Here is a 26180-nt window from a genome sequence, read left to right as displayed (position 1 = left end):
TGCTCTTTGCCTTATAGTTCACATTAAAAATATACGTGCAACAATGAAGTACATGCCGGAACCACTCTCCAAATGGGCTTCAACCTCCACGTGACATCAGACAAAGAAAAACATGGTTGTGATATGTGCATAACTTAATTCTTACTGCTAAACAATTTGTCGTAAGACAGTCTTTTTATAGTCCCAGTATCATTTTTATTTTTCATTCGAGCGTATCTTGCCGACAAAATTCTGATTAGTTGCTTTCAATTCTTGGAACTTTCCACTGTGTATATTAATTTGAACAAAGTTTTCATAGGTTATGTTTTTGGATTATATTTGGTCACCTGCAGCAAGATTTAATTTAGACATGCTATGTTCCTCATTTGTTTATCATTATGGTGTGAGGTTAGAGATTCATCTTCCCATCGGTTCATTTTCGAACTCCTTTTTTAGTTTGGCAGGTCAATTATTCGACAGTTTACATTACAACAACCTTGATTATTGTTGCCGCTTAGTTTATATAAGCAAGCGCCGACATGATTCCTTTTTTCCTTTTTGCTATTTTAATACTTCAATAGTTCTATTTCTCTACGAAAATTGTATGGAAAGTAACAACATGTGATATGCTTAACTGACTATTGCCTTCATGTGCCGTGCTACACACTTGATAATTAGTTTTTTTTTTATAGAAACTCTTCTCTTTCCTGTTTGACTATTATTATGAAATTTCAACACTGATCCTTAGCTTAGAGTCGTTATACTTAACATAACATATTGTCTCCTCCCAATGTTTAAATGGATTTGAATTTCCATTATACAGTAAAAGATTGGAGACGCCATAACAGATTATCTCCTCCCAATTGTTATTAAATTTCAACACTGACCCTTACCGATAAAATATGTGAACTTCTTCTATGGAACACAAATGAGTTCTTATGTACTAGCCAAAAAGTATATCTTGCGACATATATTTAATTGGAAAAATAGTGTGGAGCACATATTAGGCAAAACATTTATAAGTTACTGAAGTTATGAGTGTCGCGAAGTTACCTATTATAAATTTTATTAATTAATTTCACCCTACATATGTTCATATTGTAGTTTAATTTATAATCCAATGAACGAATTATTAAATGTATAAGAAACCACAAAATCACTTATTATGCCTGATCAGAGGTAGAATCCGCAACCCGAAAGGATTCTTTTAAACTTGCATGATCCTCAATAGAAATTCTTGACCATTTCGTAGTACATGTAATTATTAAGCAAGGCATGTGCAAAAATTAATGCACTAAGTTTCCTATACAACCTGAATATGATAAAAAAAACAGCTTACTTCCTTGGCACATATAGAATATAAGCAATAGAGAACCCAAGGTCGAAATACTTCTTTGATAGTAACTATATATGAACGTATTATCTTAGTATTCATGCAAAATAGGCATTAATTGAACTAGCCCGTGCGATTGCACGGGTTGACGACTAGTTCAAACTAGGCAGCGGCTTTTTGAGAGAGCTGAGGTGGTGCATGAAGGGAGAGAGGCAAATTTTGAAGCTCACGATCTAGCGAAAGCGGCAGCATCTCTACCAGCTCGTAGACATGTATGGTTAAACACCTCGCCTGATTATCATTCATGGTATAGATAATGTAGTGTTTTTTTAGGAAGACGCTATATATTTTTGAATAAAGTCGTGATTTCTTAAAGACAATGTAATATAGCTAGCTTACGTAATCTAGAGATGGGAAAGTCTAACCATTGCCCAATCCTTCTAGATACTGAGTATTTACCAGGTGTATCAGATAGGAAACCGAAGTATAACCGCAGTTTTGAGGCGATGTGGCTTGAGGAGGAGACAGTCGAGGAGATAGTGAAAACGGCCTCGCAAAAGACAGCTCACAAAGGCTTATGCCCGACGATAAAAGAGAAATTTGATGTTGTACATCGTGATCTCCATTCGTGGGATCGCCGGGTTCTGAAGGGGCCTCGAATCCGGTTGAAAATGCTCAAAAAGAACTAGAAGATCTTATGTGAACCCCCTACTCACATGAAGTCTGAGTGAAATGGAAGCATCTGGCAGTGCTTATTGAGAACCTACTTGACCAGGAAGAGATTTTCTAGGCACAAAGGGGTAGGGTGAGCAGTGCTTATTGAGAACCTACTTGATCGGAATACACAATATTTCAATAAATTTGCTTCTGGTAGGAAGAGAAGGAACTTGATTAAGAAACTAAGGAATAATAATAATGGGTGGGTCGAGGGGAATGAAAACCTCAACCCCCTAATTTGTGATTATTCTGGAGCTCTCTTTAAGTGGATATTACAGACTATGACCAAGGTATATTGCATGCAGTAAAGCCTAGTGTCTCGGCGGAGATAAACAGGGTGCTAATGGCACCGTACCCTCGGGAGGACGTCCACAAGGCACTTGTTCAGATTGGCGACATGAAGGCATCGGGGCCAGACGGGCTGCATGCGGTGTTTTTTAAGAGATTTCGGCATATTCTCGATGATGAGCTAGCATATCAGGTCTTGGATGCAATTACTAAGCGGAAAATTCCTGAAGGATGGAACCAGACTAACATTGTGTTGATCCCAAAGGTTGAAAATCCAGAGGTAATTACTGAGTATAGACCTATTAGCTTGTGTAATGTGGTCTACAAAATCATTTCCAAGATGCTAGCTAATAGGTTGAAGAGCATTTTACCTGATGTTATTTCCCCAACACAAAGTGCTTTTGTGCGAGGCAAATCCATAACGGATAATGTGTTGGTAGCGTATGCATGCTTCCATTCAATAAAGAAAAAGACACATGGTTCTAATGGGTATTGTGCAATAAAGTTGGATATGCTAAAAGCTTATGATCAGGTTGAATGGGGCTTTCTGAAGCAGATTATGTTAAAACAGGTATTCCACCCACTTTGGGTGGATATGATCATGGAGTGTGTGTCCTCCGTGAAGTATAGAGTAAGATTCAATGGCACTAAAATTGATGAATTTACACCTATGAGAGGGTTGAGACAGGGGGACCCTTTGTCTCCATATCTTTTTCTTTTATGCTTTGAAGGATTGTCAAGCTTATTGGCTCATGAGGAGGAGGTATGTGGTTCGGAAGGAACCTGAATGTGTAGGAATGTGACATCCATATCTCACCTTCTTTTTGCAAATGACTCTCTGATTCTCATGAGAGAAAATGTTCAGGATGCAAATGCTTTGAAACGAGTATTGGATTCTTATTGTGCAAGTTCGGGGCAGCTGGTGACTACAGCGAAATCAAGCATATTTTTAGCCCAAATACAAAATGTAAGTACAAGAGAAGGTGTCTGCAGAACACCTGATATTCTGACAAAAGCTTTATTAGATCAGTATCTTGGTCTCCCCACTATAGTGGGGGTGGACAGGAGTGATTGTTTCCAGCATCTAAAAGACATAATTTGTCAGAGATTGAAAGGGTGGAAGGAAAGGGTATTATCCACACAAGAAAAAGAAATATTAATAGAAGCAGTGGCTCAAGAAATTCCCTCCTATGCTATGTGTGTGTTTAAATTGCCCAAAGGGAATCTATAACTGATGAACTTGTAGGATTTTAGTGGGGAGATAGTGAGGGGAAAAAGAAAATGCACTGGTTAGCATGATGGAAGATATGTATACCAAAGAGGAAAGGAGGTTTGGGGTTTAGGGACCTACACAGTTTTAATCTTGCTTTACTAGCAAAACAGTGTTGGCGACTCCTCTAGAATCCTAAGTCTTTGTGTGCAAGAGTCCTTAGTGCAAAATACTACCCTGATGGTGATATTCTTAAAGCCGGCCCAAACAAGGGAGCGTCTTTCACGTGGCAAAGTATTGTATTGGGTATACAAACGTTTAAGAAGAGTTATATATGGCGAGTTGGAACCGGCTCACGTATTAATATATGGAATGACCCGTGGATTTCCACGAGTGCATCTCGTAAGGTAATCACACTAAGAGGAGCAACAATGTTAGGGAAGGTGTAATCACACTAAGAGGAGCAACAATGTTAGGGAAGGTGTAATCACACTAAGAGGAGCAACAATGTTAGGGAAGGTGGAAGAATTGATTGACCCATATTCAGGACAATGGGATGAAGACCTTATACGCTTTGTTTTCTCACCGGTTAATATTGGAAGGATACTACAAATACCACTAAGGGTGGAGGTGATGGATGATTTCATGGACTGGCATCATACACGGTCTGGTACCTTCTTGGTAAGGTCAGCGTACCATGTTGAATTTGAACATCAATTTGGACACCAATGGAATCAAGGGGGAATGGGCAGCCACAAAATGTGTGATTCATGGAAAATTGTTTGGGGTCTCAGGATACCAGGGAAAATCAAACACTTCTTGTGGAAGGTATTAAGAGGGGCTTTACCTTGACTTGGTACTTTGGCACGGAGACATATCCCTATTTTGGCACAATGCTCAGTTTGTCGGATTGGGTTTGAAGACTCGCAACACTGCTTGTTCACTTGTAAGATAGCGTTGGAAATCTGGGCAAAGCTAGGACTGATAGAGGAAATACATAAAGCAATAGCTGATGACCTGTCGGGGGCTATCACTATGGATATCTTTATGAGACGGCGATCCCTAGTAGGCGTGCTACCCATGGTAGAATTGATAGCAATAGCAAGTCGGTATATCTGGTGGCACTGGCGCCAATTTGTAAAAGGCGAATCAATTCGTCCATCGGATCCTACTGCTGTGTCTATCAAAGTTCTGGCTACAAACTTTGTACAAGCAGCGACTCCAAATAAACCAACGCAGAAATGTGATCATATGTGGAAGAAACCAAGCAGAGGTACAGCAAAAATTAATGTTTATGCAGCCTTTTGTGTGAAATTTGACCGGAGCTACACGTGCGGTAGCCCGAGATGATCGAGGGGAATTTGTTGTTGCTGCTGCATGGTTCATTCCGCATGTGCAGAATGCTAAAGCGACCGAAATAGCGACGATCCAAAACGGCTTCTGTTTGGCTGTCAATTCGGGATGCAATTCTGTGATGGTTGAATCTGACTGCCTAAAAGTTGTAGAAGCGATCAATCAAGAGGAGTATTTTGGCCAAGAAGTTGTTATATCAGAGTGTAAAACTCTTGGAACAAAGCTATCTAAGTTTGAGGTGACCCGCTACTTTCTAAAACCAAATAGCGTAGCAGATTGTATAGCTAAATACTCCCTGGTAATAGATCCTATGTATAGGATAGCTCAATTCCGGACTTTATTTTTCTTTTTACTGTACATGACCTTACTATTATCTACTCCCTCCGTTCCTAAATATAAGACATTTTAAAGATTGCACTATGAATTACATACGAATGTATATAGACATATTTTAAAGTATAAATTCATTCATTTAACTCCGTATGTAGTCTCCTAGTAAAATCTTTAAAACGTCTTATATTTTGGAACGGAGGGAGCAAGAAATAAAGTCCATATTCCATGAAAAAAAAATGTAATATGTGTTTCCCTTTGATGTAATAAAAAAATTATCCCAAAAATAGTTGTTTAGTTCTCAGGATGTAAGTGGACAGTTCGTTGGGCATTACGAGACTTGTCCACATTGTCCATAATTTCTTATATGGGAGTTTGTCATCGTCCAGTTAACGTTTATGTGGCTTATGTGACGCCCATGTGCGGCCACAAATTTCACCAAGCAAACAATGGTTAGCCATCAGTTGCATCCCTGGATGCCGTTGGAATAAGAAGACGATCCTGGCTACTACGTGAGATTGTTGTACGTACCTGGCTGAAAAAATCCCAACGCGAACCTGCCATTCTTGGACACGAGCAACCTCTAGCTTGCCGGACAACGGCCAGTCGACGGTGAAAGTATCGGTGGCGGTAGCACAGCTTTTTAGAGAGCAACCAGGCCAACGGCGAACAGAAAGGAAACGAGTGCAGGGAAGACGGGTGTCTCCAAACTCGCCATTGCTCAAGCTTCCGAGCTTGGTACAACTGAGAAGGTGAGAGTGCGTGCTATTCCCGGCGCCACCACACCTAGCCCACAGCCGCCCAGTTCGCAGTCAACAGTAGGCCGTTGGTGCGCAGCGTCGTGCAGCTGAAGCAGGCCACCGCTAGCTGTCTAGCTTGACGACAACAACGTAGACAACGCCAGTTCATATGTTTGAGAAAAGATGCAAACAACAAATGATCAACCGTTGTCATCGTGGGCTTTGGTGGGTTGTCCAATTAGACCACTTAATTTTATTGGATTTCCATAAACGTCATACGAGGCTTTTTAAGTGAATGGCGTATATGGGACAAGTGGACACCAACGCCATTTACATCCTTATTTAGTTCGTTCTGCATGCACCCAAAAATTATCCCAATTGCCTTTTTGCCCAATCTACTGTTGCAACTAATTAGCATGACAGTTAATTATGCATATTAATTAGTCATGCAATAATTTATACTCATTCCGTCACAATTTAGGTGTGATTCTGTTTACTATTTGATTAATTAGGAATAATAATAGGCTATATGCATAGTAAAAACACTCAATGTGTACGCAGGATGAAAAGGTTCCATGATGAGGACTCCTCTTTTAGTGGTTGTATGAGTTATTATGCATTATCTTTTCAAATAATTATTCATCATAAGGTTATTGTGTGAGCGTTTGCAAAAACAATTAAAGCAAAGCATATCTTCTAAATTGTCAGAGAGGGAGTATGAAGTAGAAAGTGTCTTCAAGCGTGGGCTTTGTTCAACCCCACTGAGCCCGAGCCAAGCCAAGCCCCAGGTTTCAGCCCAACCCTTGTGCAAATATTCAGCAATTTCAGCACAGTGAAAAGCCAAAAAAAAATAGCTAGCTTTCCGACGTCAAAACTTAGTAGAATTGGCACTTTGGCGGGTCTCTAAGGGAACAAATGTCCAAGCACTACACATTTGTAGCCGAAGAACTTCTACTCAGTCTGCACTCGCAATTTCTAAACAACACGAATGATGTGTGAGGTGTTTGCAACAAAATTGAATCATCTGTCTTCCCTATTAATAGCAAAACATATATCATCACAAGTGTAACAACACCAAAATTGGCGGACCGCACATGTGCATAAAAGCTGCAGCCCTGACTGGCACATTCTCTGCCACAATCACATCGCGCAAATAAGAAGGAATGCAGACCTCTGATTAGCAGCATTTCAAGAAGGTGAGCTGCAGATCACCATCCAAGATCACGTGGATAGTTTACCCCAGCAAGCAGATGACTCCTGCACGATGGCAAGGTTTTGCACATCAGGCTCTAGAAATCTCAACATACTCCATTGCCTTCTGCTTCACATGCTCGATTCTTTCTTCATCGCCCTGAGCCTTCTCATATCGTAGGTATTTCTTGAACAAGAACTGAAAATGGCAAGCATCGTATGAAAAAACTTAAATCAATACGTGGAACGGAAATAAAGCAAACAATGGCATGAAATTCTGAATAGCAAAATATCAGGTAGGGCAATGTCCTCAGTCAAACTTATAATGCATTTTCCAGACAATATCACATGATATCCAACCGGGAAAGAGAGTAGATAATAGCAAAATATATGCAGGTTAGGGACAGATAACAGAGAAGAGAGGGAGAGAGATCATGTTTAAGTTTTGAGTAGAATAATAAACAAAGAATGAGCCAAACCTTCATCTTTTTTGGAGGAAGACTAAGGCATGTCACCCTATCAAACAAGGCTCGTATAATTTCCGTGTCACCAAGTCGAATTTCCTACAAAATCATGCTTGTCAATGAGACTGATAAAGTTGACAGAATAGCAGATACAGGTGATGGTTTGCTAATGCAATATTACCTGGTCTAGGTAAACACTCCAAATATCTGTTCTTTTCGGATACTCCCTTAGGATCAGCTCAAATCTGGATCTCCCTTCCTCGGCCACCCCACACTTGAACTCCAGGATAGCAGTCTGCGTGAGAAACTTTATACGCTTGCTTTGTGGCAGACTAAGAAGCGCTCGGTTTACGACAGATTTGATGTATTCAACATCCTTGCCTTGAGTGAGAGAAAACTGAATGCGGCGCAACCAGACCTACAATTGCATCATGCAAGTCATAAAGTTGCTCCATATACAAAAACCAAAGTGATAAGCTAACCTTGCATGAAGTTTGAAAGTCATAAATATGCTCCAAATACAAAAAAAACAAAGTGATGAACTAACCTTGCACGAAGTTTTGAATCTTTTGGTCATTCTATCGAAAAGTTCATCTGCCAGTTCATTCTGTTTAGTCCTCTCGTACATTCCAAGAAGAGCCAAGTGCACCTTTTTGGGATCACAATACTGCAAGGCTCTTTGGAATATCTTCTTGACAGCATCCTTGCATATACCAACAACAGATCAGTATCATCAACTGGAGCAGCAAAAAGAAACATAATGTAGTGTCATTTTCAACTTACCTCCCGTGGACTCCCATATTCATTTTCAAGGTTAAAGTATGCTACCCATACATTGAGTTTCTCCTCCTCCTCTCTAATGTTTATTGTTCTCAAAGCCCTAACAAACACGAGGGGTACTTGCATTAAGATGACAATCCATGCAATCGGTTTGAAGTAAACAAATATTCAGCAAAGAGAACATAACTATATATCTTTGCATAATAAACCAATTAGAACGATAATTTTCATGTTCCTTTTAGAACAGTAAATTCCTATTACCAAAGATTAGTTAGAGCAGAATTTCAAAACAATTATCCTTATACTGCAGACATACCTTTCAGCTACTGAACGTGCTTTCTCGACATCTGCAAGGTCTAACAAAAATGCCATATACTTTATCCACACAAAGCTACTATTCGGGGAGCTCCTCACCAACTTCTCGAATTCATCTGGAGTCTGTGGTGTATCTTTCTGTAAAGCCCTTTCCTCCAAGGCACTGATTTCTATTTCCCTGGCAAAAAACATGGTGTAAGAGTTTGCAATGCCACTGTTGAAGGTATGAGAATGAAATGTGTGAAAACCTTTGTTTTCTCGCCTTCTCCTTTAACCGTCTATCGCTCTTTTTTACATTTGATTCACTTCCATTAGCAATTTCATGACCTTTCTGATCACCCTCTTGGTCAGAACCTTCATATTCGTCCAAGGTGACCTGAAGTGCGGGAATAGAAGCCCTGGGTTCTGGTCCAGGAAGAAATGAAGTGCTGTTGAAACCTCCAGATATCTGAGGGGCACGGCTGATGTCCATGGGAACCCTTTCACCATCATTCTCGTTGTCATTTTCATCATCAGTCATATCAGAGTCGAAGTAAGATTCTTTAAGGCCAAGGGACACTCGGTGCCGATCCTGATCAATCTGCATGTAAAAAATGAAAGTGAAATTTAGCACGCATACAGTGCAAAAGACCAGTCTGACCATAGATAAAACTTGCCTTCAAAATTTTGGCTTTAACCATATCGCCAGCTCTGTAGCAAGCATTGATATCAAGAACTGGTTCATCAGAAAGTTCTGATATATGACACAAGCCCACCTACAAAACAATGATGTAAATAACATACCAATTACTGATAAACACTTGCAGAACCAACAGGACAATAGCGTACCAGTTCGCTGCTCTTGATTGTCACAAATAATCCATAGGATTCAACCCGTTTAACTTGACCATCAACGATGTCCCCAACATGTAGATCACTGTAGCTAATGGCATCCAACTTCTGTGATTTGCTACCAGTGCTCTTCCTAAGTGATACCTCAACTTTTCCGGATAGTGATTCCACAGACAATACCCTGCAGGATTTTTCCATTCGATTAGGGAGAGAAAAAAATTGTAGTTATATGCGCATTTGTCAATGGCGAGATCTAACCTTCCCTGTACAAGCATCCCAACTGAGAAATCCTTCTGAGGATTCTGGACATACTCATCTGATAGATTTGATAAAATAATCCTAGCATCAACCATTCGAGAAAGCATGATGAAACATCCTTTGGCGTTCACATTCTTCACATAACCCTACAATGTTTAGAAGCAAATCACGTTAATTCACCGTAGTCACAACTTTAAATAACAAAAAGGGGGAAAGTAAAAAAAGTAATTTCCTTTTTTTTGCACCGCATGAGCAATACAGATGCCCAGTGGCTCACAGCACAACAAATTAAGGGCCTCTTTGATTCGCAGGATTTTCAAAAATCAGGAATAGGAGAAGTATAGAAAATACCTTAACCTCTGTACCGGGGCACAGATCGTTCACCTTCTCAAACCGGGGAGTGCAAGTTGTCCTACAAACAAAGATGTCACACAATGACAGACATAATAATTTTCTGGACAACTAAAAAAAATGTGTACAAAATTCACCATTGTACCATGCCTACTTATGTGGATCACTGTCGGTATTTTGTTTGAGAAGATAATCACGAGACAATCACGGCACAATACCCCACATCCAAAAAAGCAGTTGCCACTGGCCAGCGTTAACTTATATCTAATGTCTGTTTGAGTTATAGATTACCCATATGACTTTTGACAAAAAGAAGCATATTTAATGCTACTAAATATCATTGTACTTCTTATGAACAATACTTTGCAAACGACAAGACTTACAAATCATCAAGATTTCTTGAGCAAAGTGATAGGTCAACTCGGACAGATCCTTCAGATTGGCGGCTTACAGCCAGGACCTTGCACTTTACAAATTGACCTTCATGGATTCCAGATAGGGGTTCAGCTACCCACGAATCAACAATTTCAGTATAATGAACTCTTCCGTGAAGATGAGGTCCAATCTGGATGACAAGCCCACCAACACCAGGTAGAACCCTTTGGATGCGTCCACCAACGATATCCCCTTCCTTCGTGTGTTCAGCAATAGAAGATACTGTTTTTTGTGTGTCATCTATATTCTCAGGCATGCATTGGTTATCAAGCGCTTTCAGCCTCAACAACCTTTTCTCTCTGTTCACCCCAATAATGCGTCCTTTCACTGCTTGACCGACACTATAACGCTGTTGGAACTCTTTTAGCTCGCTCGGCTCGACTGAACTATCAAGAATAAATAAGTGAGCCATAACCTTTCTGGATACAGTTAACCAGACCCACTCTCCATCCACCTTGACGACATAAGCACGCACGATGTCATTAATTGAATGATTCAATTCAGCTTCAGATGGAGTTAATTTTTCCAAGTCTGCTGTTAAGTTGTTCCAGACAAAGAAAGGCCAGCAATCAGGAAACCAAGTCATCGCAAGTCACAAGAAATACCAAGAGTATATAGTGATGGTTAGGCTAAAGGCGTTACACATATATGAAATGGACAAACAGAGAGATTTTGGTACAGCCTACCTTTAAGCAAGGATGGCCTAATAGATAGTTCCCATTTCAAATTTCTACCAGATTTTGCTGAATGTTCAGCTCGTGCAACAATTCTTGCATGGACCTTTTGCCCGATTTTGAGTTTACTAAAGGGATGCTCGCTGCACTCTTCTTCAAAGACCTGAGAGAAACATATACCAATTACTGATCCATAATTACTTATGAAAATAACTATAAATAAACTAATAAAGTCTAGTATATACCTCAGTAATATGAATCCTTCCATGAAGATTGACACCAAATTTCAAAATAACCTCAAGCGGCTTGATATCAATAATCTGTGACCAAACATGATTAATATTTATACGCAAACTACAAATAGAGAGCAAATGACTAATCATACGACTGCTATGAAAATAGTTGCACCTCTGCTTCAACAAGTGAGCCAACTTTGTAGTCTGATTTCTTCTTAGCCCTTTTAGAACCAGAGATACTAGAATCCTGGGCTGATCCTTTAGGCAGAAGGATAAGTCTTCCAGAAGGATCAGAACTTGGGATACTTCCAACGACAACGTTAATGCTTCAATAAAAACAAAGAAAAAATAAGAGAAGAGTACTTGGAACTGTAACTGCATGTGTACCAAGAAAAGAAGGTAACGGTTGTTAAACTCAACACCAAAGTGATATATAGACTCAATAGTCTGCCGACCTTGAAAATCGCAAAAGGTACATCTCCTAGTCGTTTGCATGTGTTCGGTGCAATATAAATGTTGTTTTATACTAAACCCTAACCCTTTCATGATAATACACTAAACTTACCTTGTTCAGCAGCAAACATGGCAGATGCTCCTATATTATAAGATGATAGGGCTCGACGCATTTTCTACCATGAATAAAGTGAGTTTGCAACAACATAAAATAAAATGTAACGCTCCACCGCACGAGACAGTATCAAACCATATCAGAAAGCCCAGACTGTGCAGAATATATAGGAATAAACTAATAATCATTCGATTGAGTTTCCATTTTGAAGGGACAATGCGAGATCAACAATGATATTAACAATGCAGATACAATATTCAGAACATTATAATCCAGGAAAAGGTGGGCATGTGCACTCAACATTTCTACCAGGTGTGTATGTGCAAAAGAAGCTTGGACTCAACAACCTGCTTGAGCTTGGCTTGAGCAATGCAATAATTGAGTTAGAATACCTCAATGAGAAAGCTTGAGCTCAATTATGGTTGAATATATACATATTTAGTATGTAGTGCAGTCCAATCAAGTCTAATTCAAGTGAGATTCAAACTTGTCTTGAGCGCAATAATCAATGTTGGCTTGCATTGTCAACCCACTGACAAGTTCAGTTAGAGCTTATTCAATCTATAATAATTGCAGATTCATGACGGCCTTAGCTAGATTAACTCACTTTTGATTCATTTAAGCTCCTAGATGCCCTGTGTGTCCTGGCAACAGGACAGGACAGTTTACTAATATAATATTTTCAGAGTAATATGTACTACCTCCATCCCAAATTACTTATTGTAGATTTGTCTAGATACGAATGTATGTTCTGAGTATTTCGGGATGAAGGTAAGACAATTGTAACCAAAAGGACAAAATGAAGTATTGTCAGTGCGATCATTCAAATAAGTAACTAATTAAAGCAATATACTGAAGTAAATTCCCATGATTACCACTGTCCATTATCATAGTGATGTTGAGGAAGCAATTGTGAGTTGTAATCCATCAACGGTGCAAAGCCTATAGCATGATTATACTCAGGGACAGAAAGAACCTGGATAGAATAAAATGATGAGAGAAGAACAGCAGTCAACCATTAAGGTAGTAATAAAAATAAACTAGTCAGATGAGTAATTTGCACACCACATAGCTGTCTTTGACTATCTCCACAACTGCATTGACTTCTTCCCGAAGTTCCAAGTCCAAAACCGCGGCTCTGTGGCGTTTCTGAAGTGCAACAAACAAACCGGTCCAATGTAAGTAAAGCAAGAGTTAAAGCAATTGAAATTGGTACCATTACAAGGCAATAGGGGTAGTAGCCATGCAGATGTTTTATTTGGTGAACTAAAAACAAACAACATGCAAACAGAGATTTTCAGACACAAATGTTATTATTGCACAATAGCAAGAAATATTTCAGTGGAGTTAAACTACTAAGCTACCCACAAACAACTACTAGTACCAAGTGACCAAAAGATAATGGAAGAGACAATCCTTAACCAAATAGACACACATATCGCCGAGACAAAGGCATCTACTATTATTACCTTCTTTTTCCCATCCTTGCTGACACTGCCAACTAGTTCAGGTTTAAGCGATAAATTTACAACTCCATCAGATAAATCCACAACAAGACCCTTCACAGAAGAACCCACTTTTACACTACTGCCACCAACTGCAGAAAAGAAAAGAAAAAATGAATAATCGTAATCAGTAATAGATAGTAATGCCATATAAGGAGAAAATGAGTTACTTACGTTGATGATGTTCAATTAGACCAACAACATCTGGATAGTCTTTGAAGTTAAGGATAACACCATATTCTTCTACTGCCCCCACCTCACCCTTCACCAAGCTACCAATGCCAAAATATTTCACCCAATCATGAGAAGTACTAGGACCTGGATATTTCAATGCCGCAATCTGGACAAACAACAAGGTAACACCAATTGTCAGTGTACATGTTAAAGCGCATTCTAGAACAAGGGTTAATATGTATGAGAATTACAGAGGTACAAAGTAGTAAATTAGTTATAAATCAGATACTAGGTGTACTTAAGATACTTGTCTGCTTTTGGATAAGTCCTATCCCCCGCCCCCGCCCATTAAATTAGCCAAACAGGCCTCCACAAGCAAATAGCGATTGCACTTGCAAGTTCAACCCAAACCTCACCAATCTCTGCTTTCATCGAAAGCTTTTAATACTGACCCTAGCCCAAATTACCACACTGCTAGCAACAACAACAACAAAGCCTTTAGTCCCAAACAAGTTGGGGTAGGCCAGAGCTGTGATCTCGCAACCAACTCATGGTTCTGGTACATGGATAGCTAGCTTCCACGCAGGTATGTTGGACAAGCTTCTCTTCAATCGGTGCTTACCCAACTCTACCCCTTATATCATCATTCCGGACCAATCCTTCCTTGTGTGGCCACACATCCATCCCAACATGTGCATCTCCGCTACACCTAACTGTTGAACATGTCGCCTTTTAGTCGGCCAACACGCCATACAACATTGTGGGTCGAATCGCCATCCTATAGAGCCACACTGCTAGCAGCTACTAGATAAAACTTTACGTCGGCCGTCTAATCTTTCTTTTCATCAGGGTTCAGCCTAACTTGGAGGAAGATAAAGATGATTTAGATTATGACCTTCTGATCCAGAAGAAAATATCCTTGAATAAATGAACAATCAGGTGAAGAGCACATGGACTGCTGGAGTGAAAGCTTTACTCGAGCAGATTCTGCATTCACCTATAATAAAAAAATTAACCATTCAGTAAAGAAAACAGCCTAATATCCAAACATGGAAGTATCAACAACACTATGTTATACGTACATTGAGCACATGACTGCGAACTGATTGGCCAACACAGAACACATCCGAAAGCTTTTCTATCGGCCTGTCAACCGCCTTCAGGAAACACAAGATTAGGCATTATTTCAGATAACAGAGAGAATGAGGAAGCCAAAACATGCAAGATAAGAGGCTCTTTCGAGATAAAGAAAAGAGAGAGCAGCAGGGCTAATACATGCTTACTTTATCCTTGGGAGAGAAACCAGTTAGATGTCCAAGAAAGCGAACAAAACAACCAGCTTCGATGATGTTGCAAATGTAACCCTAAGGTAAAAAGAAATGTCACCTGACTTGCTCGTTAATTATAATGTAACTGAAACAAAATGAAGAACTGTACATGAACTACAGCTCCTGCTTGCATCTGTGATATCTCTGATGGAATGTCATTTGCGGTGTTGATAAGTGAGTGCTTAGCGGAAAGAACTAAATTTTGGCCTTCAGTATCTGCAACAGCATAATACAGAAGGCAATGATTAGTCAAGTGAAGTAATATCCACATGAATAAAACAACCAAAAGTGCGTCAAGAAGGATATGTAAAAAAATATGTGAGGAAATTACTATATACAGACTGAGTTATGCTACAGCTCAAAGTTCTTTGTCGTATAGAAGTACGAAATATCACTATAAAGCTTAGGCGACAAGGGCGGTTGCTGCTCGCCTTAGGTCGTCTTACCGCCTTAAACAATGATTACTAGTACGTTGTACTCCCAGAAACTGAACAGCGGATGGAAAATTGTCAATTAGTTCATACAAATAGCTGAATAAAACTTCAATGACTTTACCAAGAACTAAAAGCTGGTTGAACTCATGGCCAGGCTTCAACAAATTCTTCAACTGAGCAGCTTGGCCTGATTAAGAAGAAAAGATAAATGGGTGAACAGAACAAAGATGTACAGATTAGCAGGAGAAAAAGGATAGTGGATGTGCAAGTTGTGTTCGTCTCTATGTCTGTGTGTGCATGTGGGGATTCCAGACCGAATGAACAAAATATTTGAAAATCACAAGCAAGGATATACCATGATGATCTGCCAGCTGTTCATTAAGTATAGATCCCTTGGAGAAGCCATTGACACTGACAACAACAGTTGCAGGAGTAAGTCGTTCAACAACACCAGAGACAATGGTGCCCACCTTTGCAGTATCAGCTTGACTGACCCTGTATGAGGAAATAAAATTTCAGTTGTCAAGCTACACAATACAAAAGGAAAATTGCATGCCAAAAACACAGGCACGGGACTACAAACTAAGCAGGGATCTGCTAAGGACATTTCCTGGTTAAAATTCGGTTCCTAGGTGTTAGCAGAAGCCAACATTGAGGACTATTTAAAAATAAATAAACCTTTCAAAAAGAAATAGAAAGATGATAGAAAATATAATCACCTAATCTCTACTTCTTAAAATGAAAGTAAGGTTTCATGTTTCACTTTTCTTCCCCCGCCCCTTCGTCCAACCTTCCCGAATGATAATCAATCACCTTAATTTACTTACCTTCTGAGTCAATTTCACTTTAATTTACTTACCAAACTTCTCATCAAATATAAGATCAAATGTAAGGTAAATACAGACAGGGTCTGATAAGCATTTATTTACGCAATCACATTACTATGGCAGGTAAATCTCTTTGCAACGCACAGGCATTGTCCTAGTGACCTTCAAAATATTTAAGAACGTACAACGGTAAAATCGACTGCCCAGTTACCCATAACCATGTAAAATAAAAACTCAGAAAAACAATAAAAAAAACAAGAGGAAACACTCACCTATGAGAAGACATTGTAAAACTAACATATAGTTTCCTTGAAGTGGGGACAACGCTTACAATTCTACATTTGACAACTTGTCCAACATGATAAACACTTTCAGCTTCGGTACCTGGCTCTAGTCCAAGTTCAGATCTAATACAAATAAGGAAATATGTCAGAGGCATATATTCAATAAAAAATTGACGCTATCAAAAACAGCATAAGACAAATCACACTCATGGCTTTATGCATCAATCAATGCAGTGGACCGGATGCTCCTTTTCGTGAAAAAATCAGAGTCAAATGCGGTTTGCAATTCATTAAACTCAACGGGCAGAGAGTTCAAAGACAAAAGGAGCATGTTTTAAGCATTAAGATCATCACATGAGTGGGAAAACCACGCAGGTTAAGAACATATAGCTGATGAATTTCATAAGAAAATGAGAGGTCAACCTGCTAACAAAACCCTGAACTCCATTGTAAAATCTCACGAAGCACCCATGCTTTTCTATTTTAGTAATCCATCCATGCGTCACTAAACCAATCTTGGCATCAGCATACGAGGCCAACACTTCAAGTTTTGATTTGACCTGAAGGAAATCCAGAATTTTATTATTCAACTCCCACAGAGGCAAGGAAAGGAATTGGAAAAACAATATTCCATCATGCTCTACATAATATACAACAATTTGCAGTATACTAAACATCCAAGGGTGTGAGTGCAGGTAAGGTACCAGAGACTTCTTGTATGTCACTGTTATTCTCTTGGATTTGCAACCCAAAACACGAAAAAGTAGTTCAGCTCCAGCCTACACAAAATTAACAAAAAAAAATGTGTCAATGGTGGACATGTTATTATGCATCTTAATCATATATAGCAGTCTTATGGTATATGCAATGGAAATTATGAGAGAAAAAAAAAGAATAGAATGGCACCTTAAATTTCTTCGGTGGCTTTACAACGTGGTCTAACTCAGACATGTGAGGAAGTGGGCAAAGTGCTTTCACACCACCCGAAAACTGCACAATAGCGCCAAAAGGCTCAACAGTAACAACCTTAGCTCTCACTACCATTCCTGGTTTGACATCAGCATGAGTGAAAACAGAACCTTCAAAAGCACTTTCCTGGAAAAGGATACGATATGGAGATCCTCAGAAACAACCTCCTTTGCTAGTTTAAGAGAAGGGGATAAATCTGATTTACAGGCCTGTCTGGCATGCTTTCTTATTAATTAAGCACATGCAACAGCTGGAAGCGAAATGATTTCTCAGATGCATGTCAAAAATAAAGATGAACCAACTTAATACTCCCTCCGTCTCTAAATATAAGCCTTTTTAGAGGTTTCAATGCAGACTACATACGGATTAGAGCGTAGATTCACTCCATATGTAGTCCTTGCCTCCTTGGAATCTCTAGAAAGGCTTATATTTAGGAACGGAGGAAGTACATTTCAAAACAATGGAGCTAGAACAGAAGTAGCCGCATGCTTAATGAAAGAGAATGAGCATACCTTGCTATCATATTAATTATAAATCCAGTACTATCACAGACAATTTTAGCATAATTACTGATTAAGAAAATAAGTGACTTGTAAACAGTGATCAGGAACATTAAACAACACCACAGAAACTAACAGAACACTTACGATCAAATGACCCACTCCATGATCCATTCAGTACCTCAGTTTCGAATACATGCACTAGCATATGGTATCGATAAGGTACACATCTCATCTTTTATAACCATATGAACTCAACTTAACAGCTTAACCGACCTTTGCAGAACATAATTGCTAGATAAATACATAACTGCTAAATAAAGAAGATGGTACAAAAGTGTAAGCATTGAATGAGCATACTGGGTATAAAAAAGGTAGGATGTAACGCAGACCAGGGAGTATTAACTAAGAAGGAATACTGAGCATCACAATGGGTTAAGTACTTAAGTGTATGGATATTCAAAAGTAAACAAAGGCGCAGAATAAAAACTAAAGTGGACAAATGTGATTACTTTTAGGGTGCCTAGTGCAACTCCTTCAAGATGTCGCACTCCAAGCACACGGACACGTGTCAAGCTGCCTTCCCTAAACTTCTTCTCCACATTCTTCACATCCTTGTCTGATACATCATGTATCTAAAGATCACAATCGCAATATTAGGATGGATCTTAATGAAAAGCAGAATAAGGCCTTCAGTGATGGCAAGAAAATAGCAACATAAGATGGGCCCTTTTGAAAATAAGAATATGCCAATGCAATAAAATATTTGAAATAACACATACACTAACAAATCCAGGTGATGGAGTTGGAGAAGGTATTTCAAGAAAAAGACCAGCCTTTTTATCCACCCTCAGCACACGTGATTTGTCATAAATTTCTCCAACTTTAACATTCTGCATAAGAAAAACCATCAATTACAAATGAATAAGACTAGGACAGGATAGCCCCTCTTTGAATATAGACTAGAGTAAAGCCAACTAGAACAGTATAGCCCCTCTTTGAATATAGACTAGAGTAAAGCCAACTATGAAGGCATAAATGAAAACATTCAAGAATGTACCCAAAGAATTGGTCGGGCAAAACAAGTAAACTTACAATAGGGGGTACATTAAGACGAAGTAAGTGTTGGTTCAATGTAAGCCCAACTGCTCTTGTTGACGGATCAACAAACAAGATGCGGGCATTTACCTGCAAATTGTAGCACAGAGGAGAATGAAAAATCACTCCTAAGTCATACCGTTCAAGAGAATAACCAACAATATGTTCCAACAACAGGACTGTCATTTGAAAACTGGACAAACAGAAAAAAAAAAGAGAAAAGAGGGATCATCATGCAGACCAAGATAATTTAATTATTATTCGATTAAATTAGCAGCAAACTGTCCTTCTGACATGCTTGGGCTATGTGCCTTCTAGCAAAAAATCCACTTCGTGTAAATGTGGTAAAGAAAGCAACGCCCTTTTCAATTTAGACCCAATTAGCCTCTTCTCAGTTTAGACCCAATTAGAATGGTAAAAAGTGGGCTAGCCAGCCAATCTTTTGTGGCTATAATGCCACAGTTTATTGTCGGCTTTCTTTCCGGATGCTTAAAAGGCCTGCAATACAAGCCTTTGACCCTTTTTCCGAACTATATGCAAGATAAATTAGCAGTAAAAAATAAATATCAAGTACTTTTCATGATAAATCTGAAAATACTTAATTATGGGAGGTTTTGAAGAAATCCACCACTTCACACATTTAAAAGGACAAATAAAAAGAACGCATGAAGTATAGTTTTGAAGAAATACACCACTTCACACATTTAAACATAGAGTAGCAAGTCATATTCGCCAATACTGCTGCATAGCATTTAAGTTCACCGCTAACAACTTGTGACATGCTCACATGTCCATGTATCCTGGAAAGTGGGTTCTGCATCTTCTGGGGAAAATGGTACCACCTTAGTTGAAAAAATTATCATACCAGAAGTCATGTGCAACATGGTCACTTGTCATACGATGAGTCGATGATTAGACTCATTATGATACAAATGGTTGACTTTTGCCGCGTTACAGGGTTATTCATTACTGCCTCCGGACCGGTTTACAAGCCCCCCTGGACTTTTGAGCTTAACTATGACCACCGATTTAACATACAAAATACAAGTGATATGCCAAAAAAGTAAATCACTCGAAACTTCTTCCGAATGTGAAATCAAATGATATAATTTTTGTGGTATATTTTGTTGGTTATAAATCGGTGGTCAAAGTTAGGCTCAAAATAAGTGGGGCCATGTAAACCGGTTTGGAGGGGGTATAATCTAACACATGAGACAGAATACAGGGACAGGACACATTCATGCAGTGTTCTTGTCTTATTAGAACCACGCAGACAGATGAGCACCCTAAGAGGTAAAGGAGTGAGTAACCAAACAAAGTTTCTCGGATTGAAGGAGTGACTCCATGGGCAAAAGCCCACAACCATTATCAAATCTATAGGGTAGAATTGCTGACCTTCTTATTCTTGCTGTAATCGTCTTTCCAATTACCAGAAGGGAAGGAGCTCAACAAATTAAAAATATCGGCCTGACAAGGAAAATACGCTCAATGTAAAATATTGAATAAGTAAAATCCAAACTGTCAGAAATTTAAAAGAGAAAATACTGAAGTGTTGAGAAAAAGAAGTTACCGTTCCAGTGAAGTAAGTAAGAAATGACAGCATAACTCCATTTTCAAGGACTGAATGAACACGTGCACTCATCATCATGCCAGGAATTAGATGATCAATGGAAAGACCTTTCAGATCTTTAATCTAGATAAAAACAGCCTTGTAAATTAGCGATAACTGACATGATACAGAATAAACTCAAAAGTAATTGACTAATAATAGAAATCGTACAATGGATTTAGAGATCAAGTCTTCATCAGAACTAAGGTGAATAATAGAGCGAGTTTTATCAATCCCCTTCACGACACATTGTATGAGTTGTCCACTCTCAATCTTCACAGTTTCTACAAAAGAATAACAGTTGATTAGCTCTTAGGTGCATCCCAAAATAAACATCATGATCAGCATTTTACAATGCTGGAGAAGGTCAAAGAGAATTGTAAATCGTTCGGAGAATACAGCAGGCACATACATCAGTCCAAGTAAGCTAGCAGACAACCCGGCAAGCTTGTCTTACTGTGCTATGTGCCTTGAGTTCAGTAATTTATTAGAAAGATACACTTATAATCAAATATGCCAAATCAGGAGTCTATGCACGAGTGAAGTTTACAAATTTCCTCATATTTAACTATATTACGTACACTATGCTTTGCATACAGTGTAGGTACTGCATTTATTAACAGTTTAAAACAACAAAAGGATACGTCTGAGTAATAAAAAATGTATCTATAAGTACACCAAATAACAAAAAAAAATGCAACCTGACAGCGTTTTTTTCTTCACAAAACGCAATTGCCAGAAATTGGACTATTGATATTATCAGCACTAAATAATTATATTGTTATAAGCATGTACACAAATACATTGTTCTAGCAGCTATCTGAAGCTACTAATGTAGACCAATAACTGGCATGAAGTGCAGTCATCTAGGCATGTGCAATTTATGAACAATCAATAATTGTAACTATGACCTTATTAAGTAATGTCTACCTTTGCCAGCTTTTGGCATAAATCCACTAAATGTGGATACTCCGAAATAAAGAATGTAACCATGGTCCTCAACGCTTTTCACTTGAGCAGTGAGCACCTGAGAAACATAATATATAAGATTGGCTAAGAATCTAACACATCAAGTTTGTCAGAAATATAAGTGAAGTGTAGGTAGATAAGGGACAGCCGATCGAGCAGATTATGGACACTGTACGTGCGACTGGGTGAGCAATATCACCTCAATAGAACTACCAACAAATGAACAAAAGTCAATTCAGTGCATACATAGCAGATCACCGATGAGCTGACTGTTGATAAAGGAAAAGTGCTCACTGCTCCATTAAGTTTAATTATAGTTAACAATAGCTCCATTAAGTTTCTCTTTTTTTTTAAGCAATTGCAAGGATGCTCCGTTTGCTGGCCAAGGTTAGGGAGGCAACCTCATTCCTAAAAAGAAATATCAACCCTTTGTGCAAGTTGATTGCCAGTTTGCCACCATATGCTGAGCTTGGATTTCTCACACCCCTGTGACTGACCAATCAAAAGCTCATGCCCTGACTAAACTTTCAATCAACAGTAGGGGCTAATCTTGGCTATAAGCGAAACACCCCTTCATTTAAAAACAAGATTCCAATCTTGGCTATCAGCAAAACACCCCTTCATATACACAAAATTTATAAACAGGTTGACCAAATTTACTTTACTCATAGGATAGAAAGGGTATGGGTGGTGGGAGTGAAGGGTGACATTAAGTTGCCATTGTTTGACCAAACTGTTGACTACCTAAAGAAAATTAAACAAGAGCACTGAGTTTTCCATGATGGCATCAGTAGTTCTCACTGGATGTTGATGTCTTCTTTCCATTTTGACGGTTGGAGGACTGGAGGAGAACATGGTTGGATGTATGCTCTGGCATGTTTCAGTTCTGTTGGGTGTAATTGTTTTATGCATGTGGATTTTTGCATGCGTAGTTCTGATCAATTGCACATTATGCTAGAGTTGTACATCTGCAGTCAAAGACTACGGTTGTGGGCTATGACATTGTACATATCAAGAACTAAGATTGATAAGGATAACGAAAATGTACACATTTCATGCCGATCTGTCCTAGGAGTTAAGCTGGTATCATGCATATCTAGAACCAAGGTGAACCTGGCTAAAAACAAAAGACAAGGCAAATATAAATACCATTCCGTCCTGGATAGCATCCAGAGAAAGACCCTTGTACATCCGGCTCAACCGCAATGATAACCAAACCCGTTTGTGTACTTTTCCTTCTTTCTTATCATCATCTACTTGGAGAACCATACAAGGTACAAGCTGACCAACATGAACAACTTCAGCACATACACTGCCCTCATTATCCTGCAGTCAAACAGAATAACACAAATCAATATCAACATCAATTGCATTTTCTGGATAGCAACTTCAAGAGCACAACTAAATTTTTATTATTACTGGCAGAATATAAATTGCAGAAACCAAGAAAACAGAAAGATAAAAAAAAATTGCAATACCTTGCTATTTCCATGCAAAGCAATGTCCGAAACTTCCTCTGTGCGAACAAACCCTCTCATTCCGCCAGGTAGACTTACTATAATGTCTTTTTGGTTAACTTCGATTACAACACCCCAAAGCTTCATGCTTGGTGAAATATTCTGACAAAACAGAAAGAGGAAAGGTTGGCATGACCGTTTCACCAAAACAGCAGGAGTTGATCCAAGAGTCTCACCAACGGAAAAAACATCCCAAATCTAATCAGTAATTTCTGTTGATGTAGATCAGATAAAAAGAAAACATAGCTGATCATGAAAAGAGACATTGTGCTAATGAAAACGCTACTACATGAATTTTGCTCGATTCACTGATTCAAATTGATCCTTGTAACATTGCCTAATACAAGGAAGCCACATCTAACCGAAGGCATTTTTTCAGATTATTCTAATATTAAGAATTTCACAATTCACTTTTTATAATCGTCTTACAGTTGACATATTGTAGTATGGGGAAGGTGAGCCAATTGATGCTACATCTCACAGGCACCCGCCAACTTATGCTGTCGCTAATATACCAAGTTAACATACCAGGTAAAAATCAACTTAATGTGGTTGAAGCACCTTTGACATTTCAAAATGCACATATGGTGTCACTGGAAGCTACCATTTGTGTGCCATACTTTGGAAGCGCTCTTTGGCATGTGGTGTCAGATTCCTAAAGCTTATGTTGGGCATATACCACATGTGGGGTCAAAGGTTCAAAAGCTAAATTCGCAATCTGGAACCAATGATGCTTGACAAGCAAACTAGCAGCACATGTTACACGACACAACATGAAACTGCCAAGGTAAGCATGCGGTCATGATTCGTATTCCATAACACAAGGGTTGCAAAGTAAGATCCTACAGAGGAACAGTTCCAGAGAGTTGAAAACCTTCAAGGTGATGCGATTGGCGAAGCGTGGGAGCTTCCCAGTGGTAGCCGTAGCCCCGCCGAAGAGGGTCCCGAGGTCATCATCCCCGTCGATTCCCGACGAGGAGGCGCTGGCTTTCCTCTTCTTCTTCCCCATCCTCTCCTCCTTCTCGAACTCCGCCTCCGCCTCCGTGCGCGCCTCGGCCATCTCGTCCCTGCTCAGGAGGCTGCGCCCACCTGCGGACCGGGAACACGGAGACCCCACGTCAGCATACACGAAACCGAAACGCGAAGGGGCGGGGACCAGCCGCGCGCGCGCGGCCGTCGCTCACCTCTGGGGAAGTCGCCGTCGTCGGCGGCGTTGAACAGGGCCGCCGGATGCGGCGCCGTCTGCTGCTCCTGCTCATGCTCCTCGTCTACGCCGCCGGCCTTCTCCCCCTCCTCCTTGCGGTGGTTTTTGAACTCCTTGCGGTTGGGGCCCAGCCCCGGCTTGCCCGGGCGGTCCGCGCCCTTCCCCTTCTTCCTGTCGCCGTGCGGCGCCATGGCGGCGAGCACCCGGGGTGACGGCGGGGGGAGGGGTGGGCCAAGGGCTGGTGGGTCTGGAGCCGGCCGGGTGGAGGGAGGAGGCGACGGGCACTGTGGTTGGGAGCGGCGGCGCCGACGAATGGGGGGGAGGAGGGTTTAGGTTTTAGGTGAGGTTTTAGGGGAAGGAGAGGAACGACTCTCGTGCCCGCGGCGCTGCTTGCCCTGGGCCCTGGCTACCTTGCGTTTCTGTGTTTGGGCTTATTGGGCCGTCCAAGCACTTTCCATAAAAGAATTCATCGTTAAATAAAATAAAATTATGTTCCTTATAAGAAAATCAATCCTAAGAAAACTAATTTCCCTACAAACCCTAAGTTATTTTTTTTTCGTTCATAGTTGCCATATTTTCTGACCCACTTGTCATACTATTAACCACTTATTTGCCTGAAAAAAATAACTTGATTGGCATTTTTTAATATTGTTTCGTACAAAGCATTGTAGCAGTTTTTCATCATACATGATATAAAAACATGTCGTAGGTTGTGTTTGTCAAATTAAAATATGTCAACTTGTCATGTTTACATACAACTTTGTTAGAAAACTATTTTGTGTGCTTGTTAGTTTAACTGTGTTAAGTTGTCATATTTACAAACGATGACAAAAAAAGATTTTTTGTGGTCACCAGTTTTAAATATGTTGAGTTGTCATATTATTGTGCGTGATCGCCTAAAAAAAGTTGTTTGTGCTTGCCAGTTTGATTATGTCGAGATATCATATTTATACGAAATTTCTAAAAATATGACGATTAAGTTATTTTTTATCACACAAGTAAGTACTTACTAATATGACAAGTAAGTGCATCAAATATGGTAAGTACGAGTAAAAAAAAGTTGTCGAAACATGTCGACATGGGATCTAGTTTTGAAGATCTCGTCGCGATAAAATCAATGGTGAAAACGGATCATTGATTGAGACAACGGTTTAAAAGATAAATCTTTTTTAAAATGCAACATTGCTAAGCAAGCTCTTCCGACTTACGCGCATCGGCCGCCGCACGGAAAATAGATTTTCCCTACAATAATATACATGGACACTAGTTATTGAGTTATTCAGTCCTATGAGGGAATAGTTGAGGCCAAACCAAGTGAGGTGGACATCCTTGTCTTTGTTACCCAAAATCAACTTTGACCGGTCATCACAACTCGCGCACTAGCTAAACTAGATGATACCCCACGCGTTGTTGTGAAAACGGTTGCAATACATTTCAATGAAAATGTATATTTATGAAATACAAATATTTTAATTAATAACACATGAAGCAAAATAAAAAATGCATACAATTAATTATATTTGATTACGTATAGTTGTACAATAATTATTGAATACAAGTAGAGTAATATAATGCAAAAAATGCATAGTTGCATGTGGTAGTGTGTTTTTCTTCGTGCATGACTGCATATAGGGGTGGGTCTTATCTCATCCATAATTATGTGGCGATGTGACATGCTTTTATTTTGAGATAAATAAGTTAGTGCTATC

At 39.5% G+C, this 26180-nt stretch overlaps 1 protein-coding gene across 2 annotated transcripts; it reads right to left on the bottom strand.

The window, feature by feature from the left end:
• Positions 1–6809: 6809 nt before the first annotated feature.
• Positions 6810–24789, bottom strand: LOC123410099 (rRNA biogenesis protein RRP5). Of its 2 annotated transcripts, none has more exons than XM_045103021.1 (40): positions 24452–24789; positions 24142–24356; positions 23229–23369; positions 22900–23076; positions 21712–21808; positions 20953–21065; positions 20743–20865; positions 20568–20639; positions 19170–19262; positions 18857–18967; positions 18587–18709; positions 17512–17700; positions 17310–17384; positions 17029–17165; positions 16594–16728; positions 15850–15989; positions 15616–15681; positions 15170–15276; positions 15016–15096; positions 14815–14889; positions 14628–14729; positions 13733–13898; positions 13523–13650; positions 13119–13202; positions 12929–13029; positions 11658–11811; positions 11495–11569; positions 11262–11412; positions 10524–11109; positions 10141–10201; positions 9790–9935; positions 9529–9712; positions 9357–9455; positions 8949–9280; positions 8702–8878; positions 8389–8485; positions 8153–8308; positions 7787–8023; positions 7621–7704; positions 6810–7340 (listed from the first exon to the last, which is right to left on the bottom strand). In XM_045103021.1, the coding sequence occupies exons 1-40, from the start codon at positions 24660–24662 to the stop codon at positions 7233–7235; spliced, it is 5709 nt and encodes a 1902-aa protein (XP_044958956.1). In that variant the 5' UTR covers positions 24663–24789; the 3' UTR covers positions 6810–7232. The 2 variants fall into 2 exon arrangements, with proteins under 2 accessions (XP_044958956.1, XP_044959020.1); XM_045103085.1 differs by having other exon boundaries at positions 10524–11106; positions 24452–24788.
• Between the last annotated feature and the right edge of the window lie 1391 nt (positions 24790–26180).

Source organism: Hordeum vulgare, chromosome 1H (genome assembly GCF_904849725.1).
Source record: "Hordeum vulgare subsp. vulgare chromosome 1H, MorexV3_pseudomolecules_assembly, whole genome shotgun sequence".
NCBI lineage: Eukaryota > Viridiplantae > Streptophyta > Magnoliopsida > Poales > Poaceae > Hordeum > Hordeum vulgare.
Note: the sequence above shows the minus strand (reverse complement) of the source record. Positions and strands in the feature narration are given on the sequence as shown.

Excerpts from the sequence above, each read along its gene's own strand:
- LOC123410099 (XM_045103021.1), bottom strand. The coding sequence starts at position 24,662 with ATGGCGCCGCACGGCGACAGGAAGAAGGGGAAGGGCGCGGACCGCCCG. Across the intron at positions 15,682-15,849 it reads ACAGCTGGCAGATCATCATG|GCCAAGCTGCTCAGTTGAAG; the intron begins GTATATCCTTGC and ends CTTCTTAATCAG. Across the intron at positions 8,024-8,152 it reads GATTCAAAACTTCGTGCAAG|GTCTGGTTGCGCCGCATTCA; the intron begins GTTAGTTCATCA and ends ATGCAATTGTAG.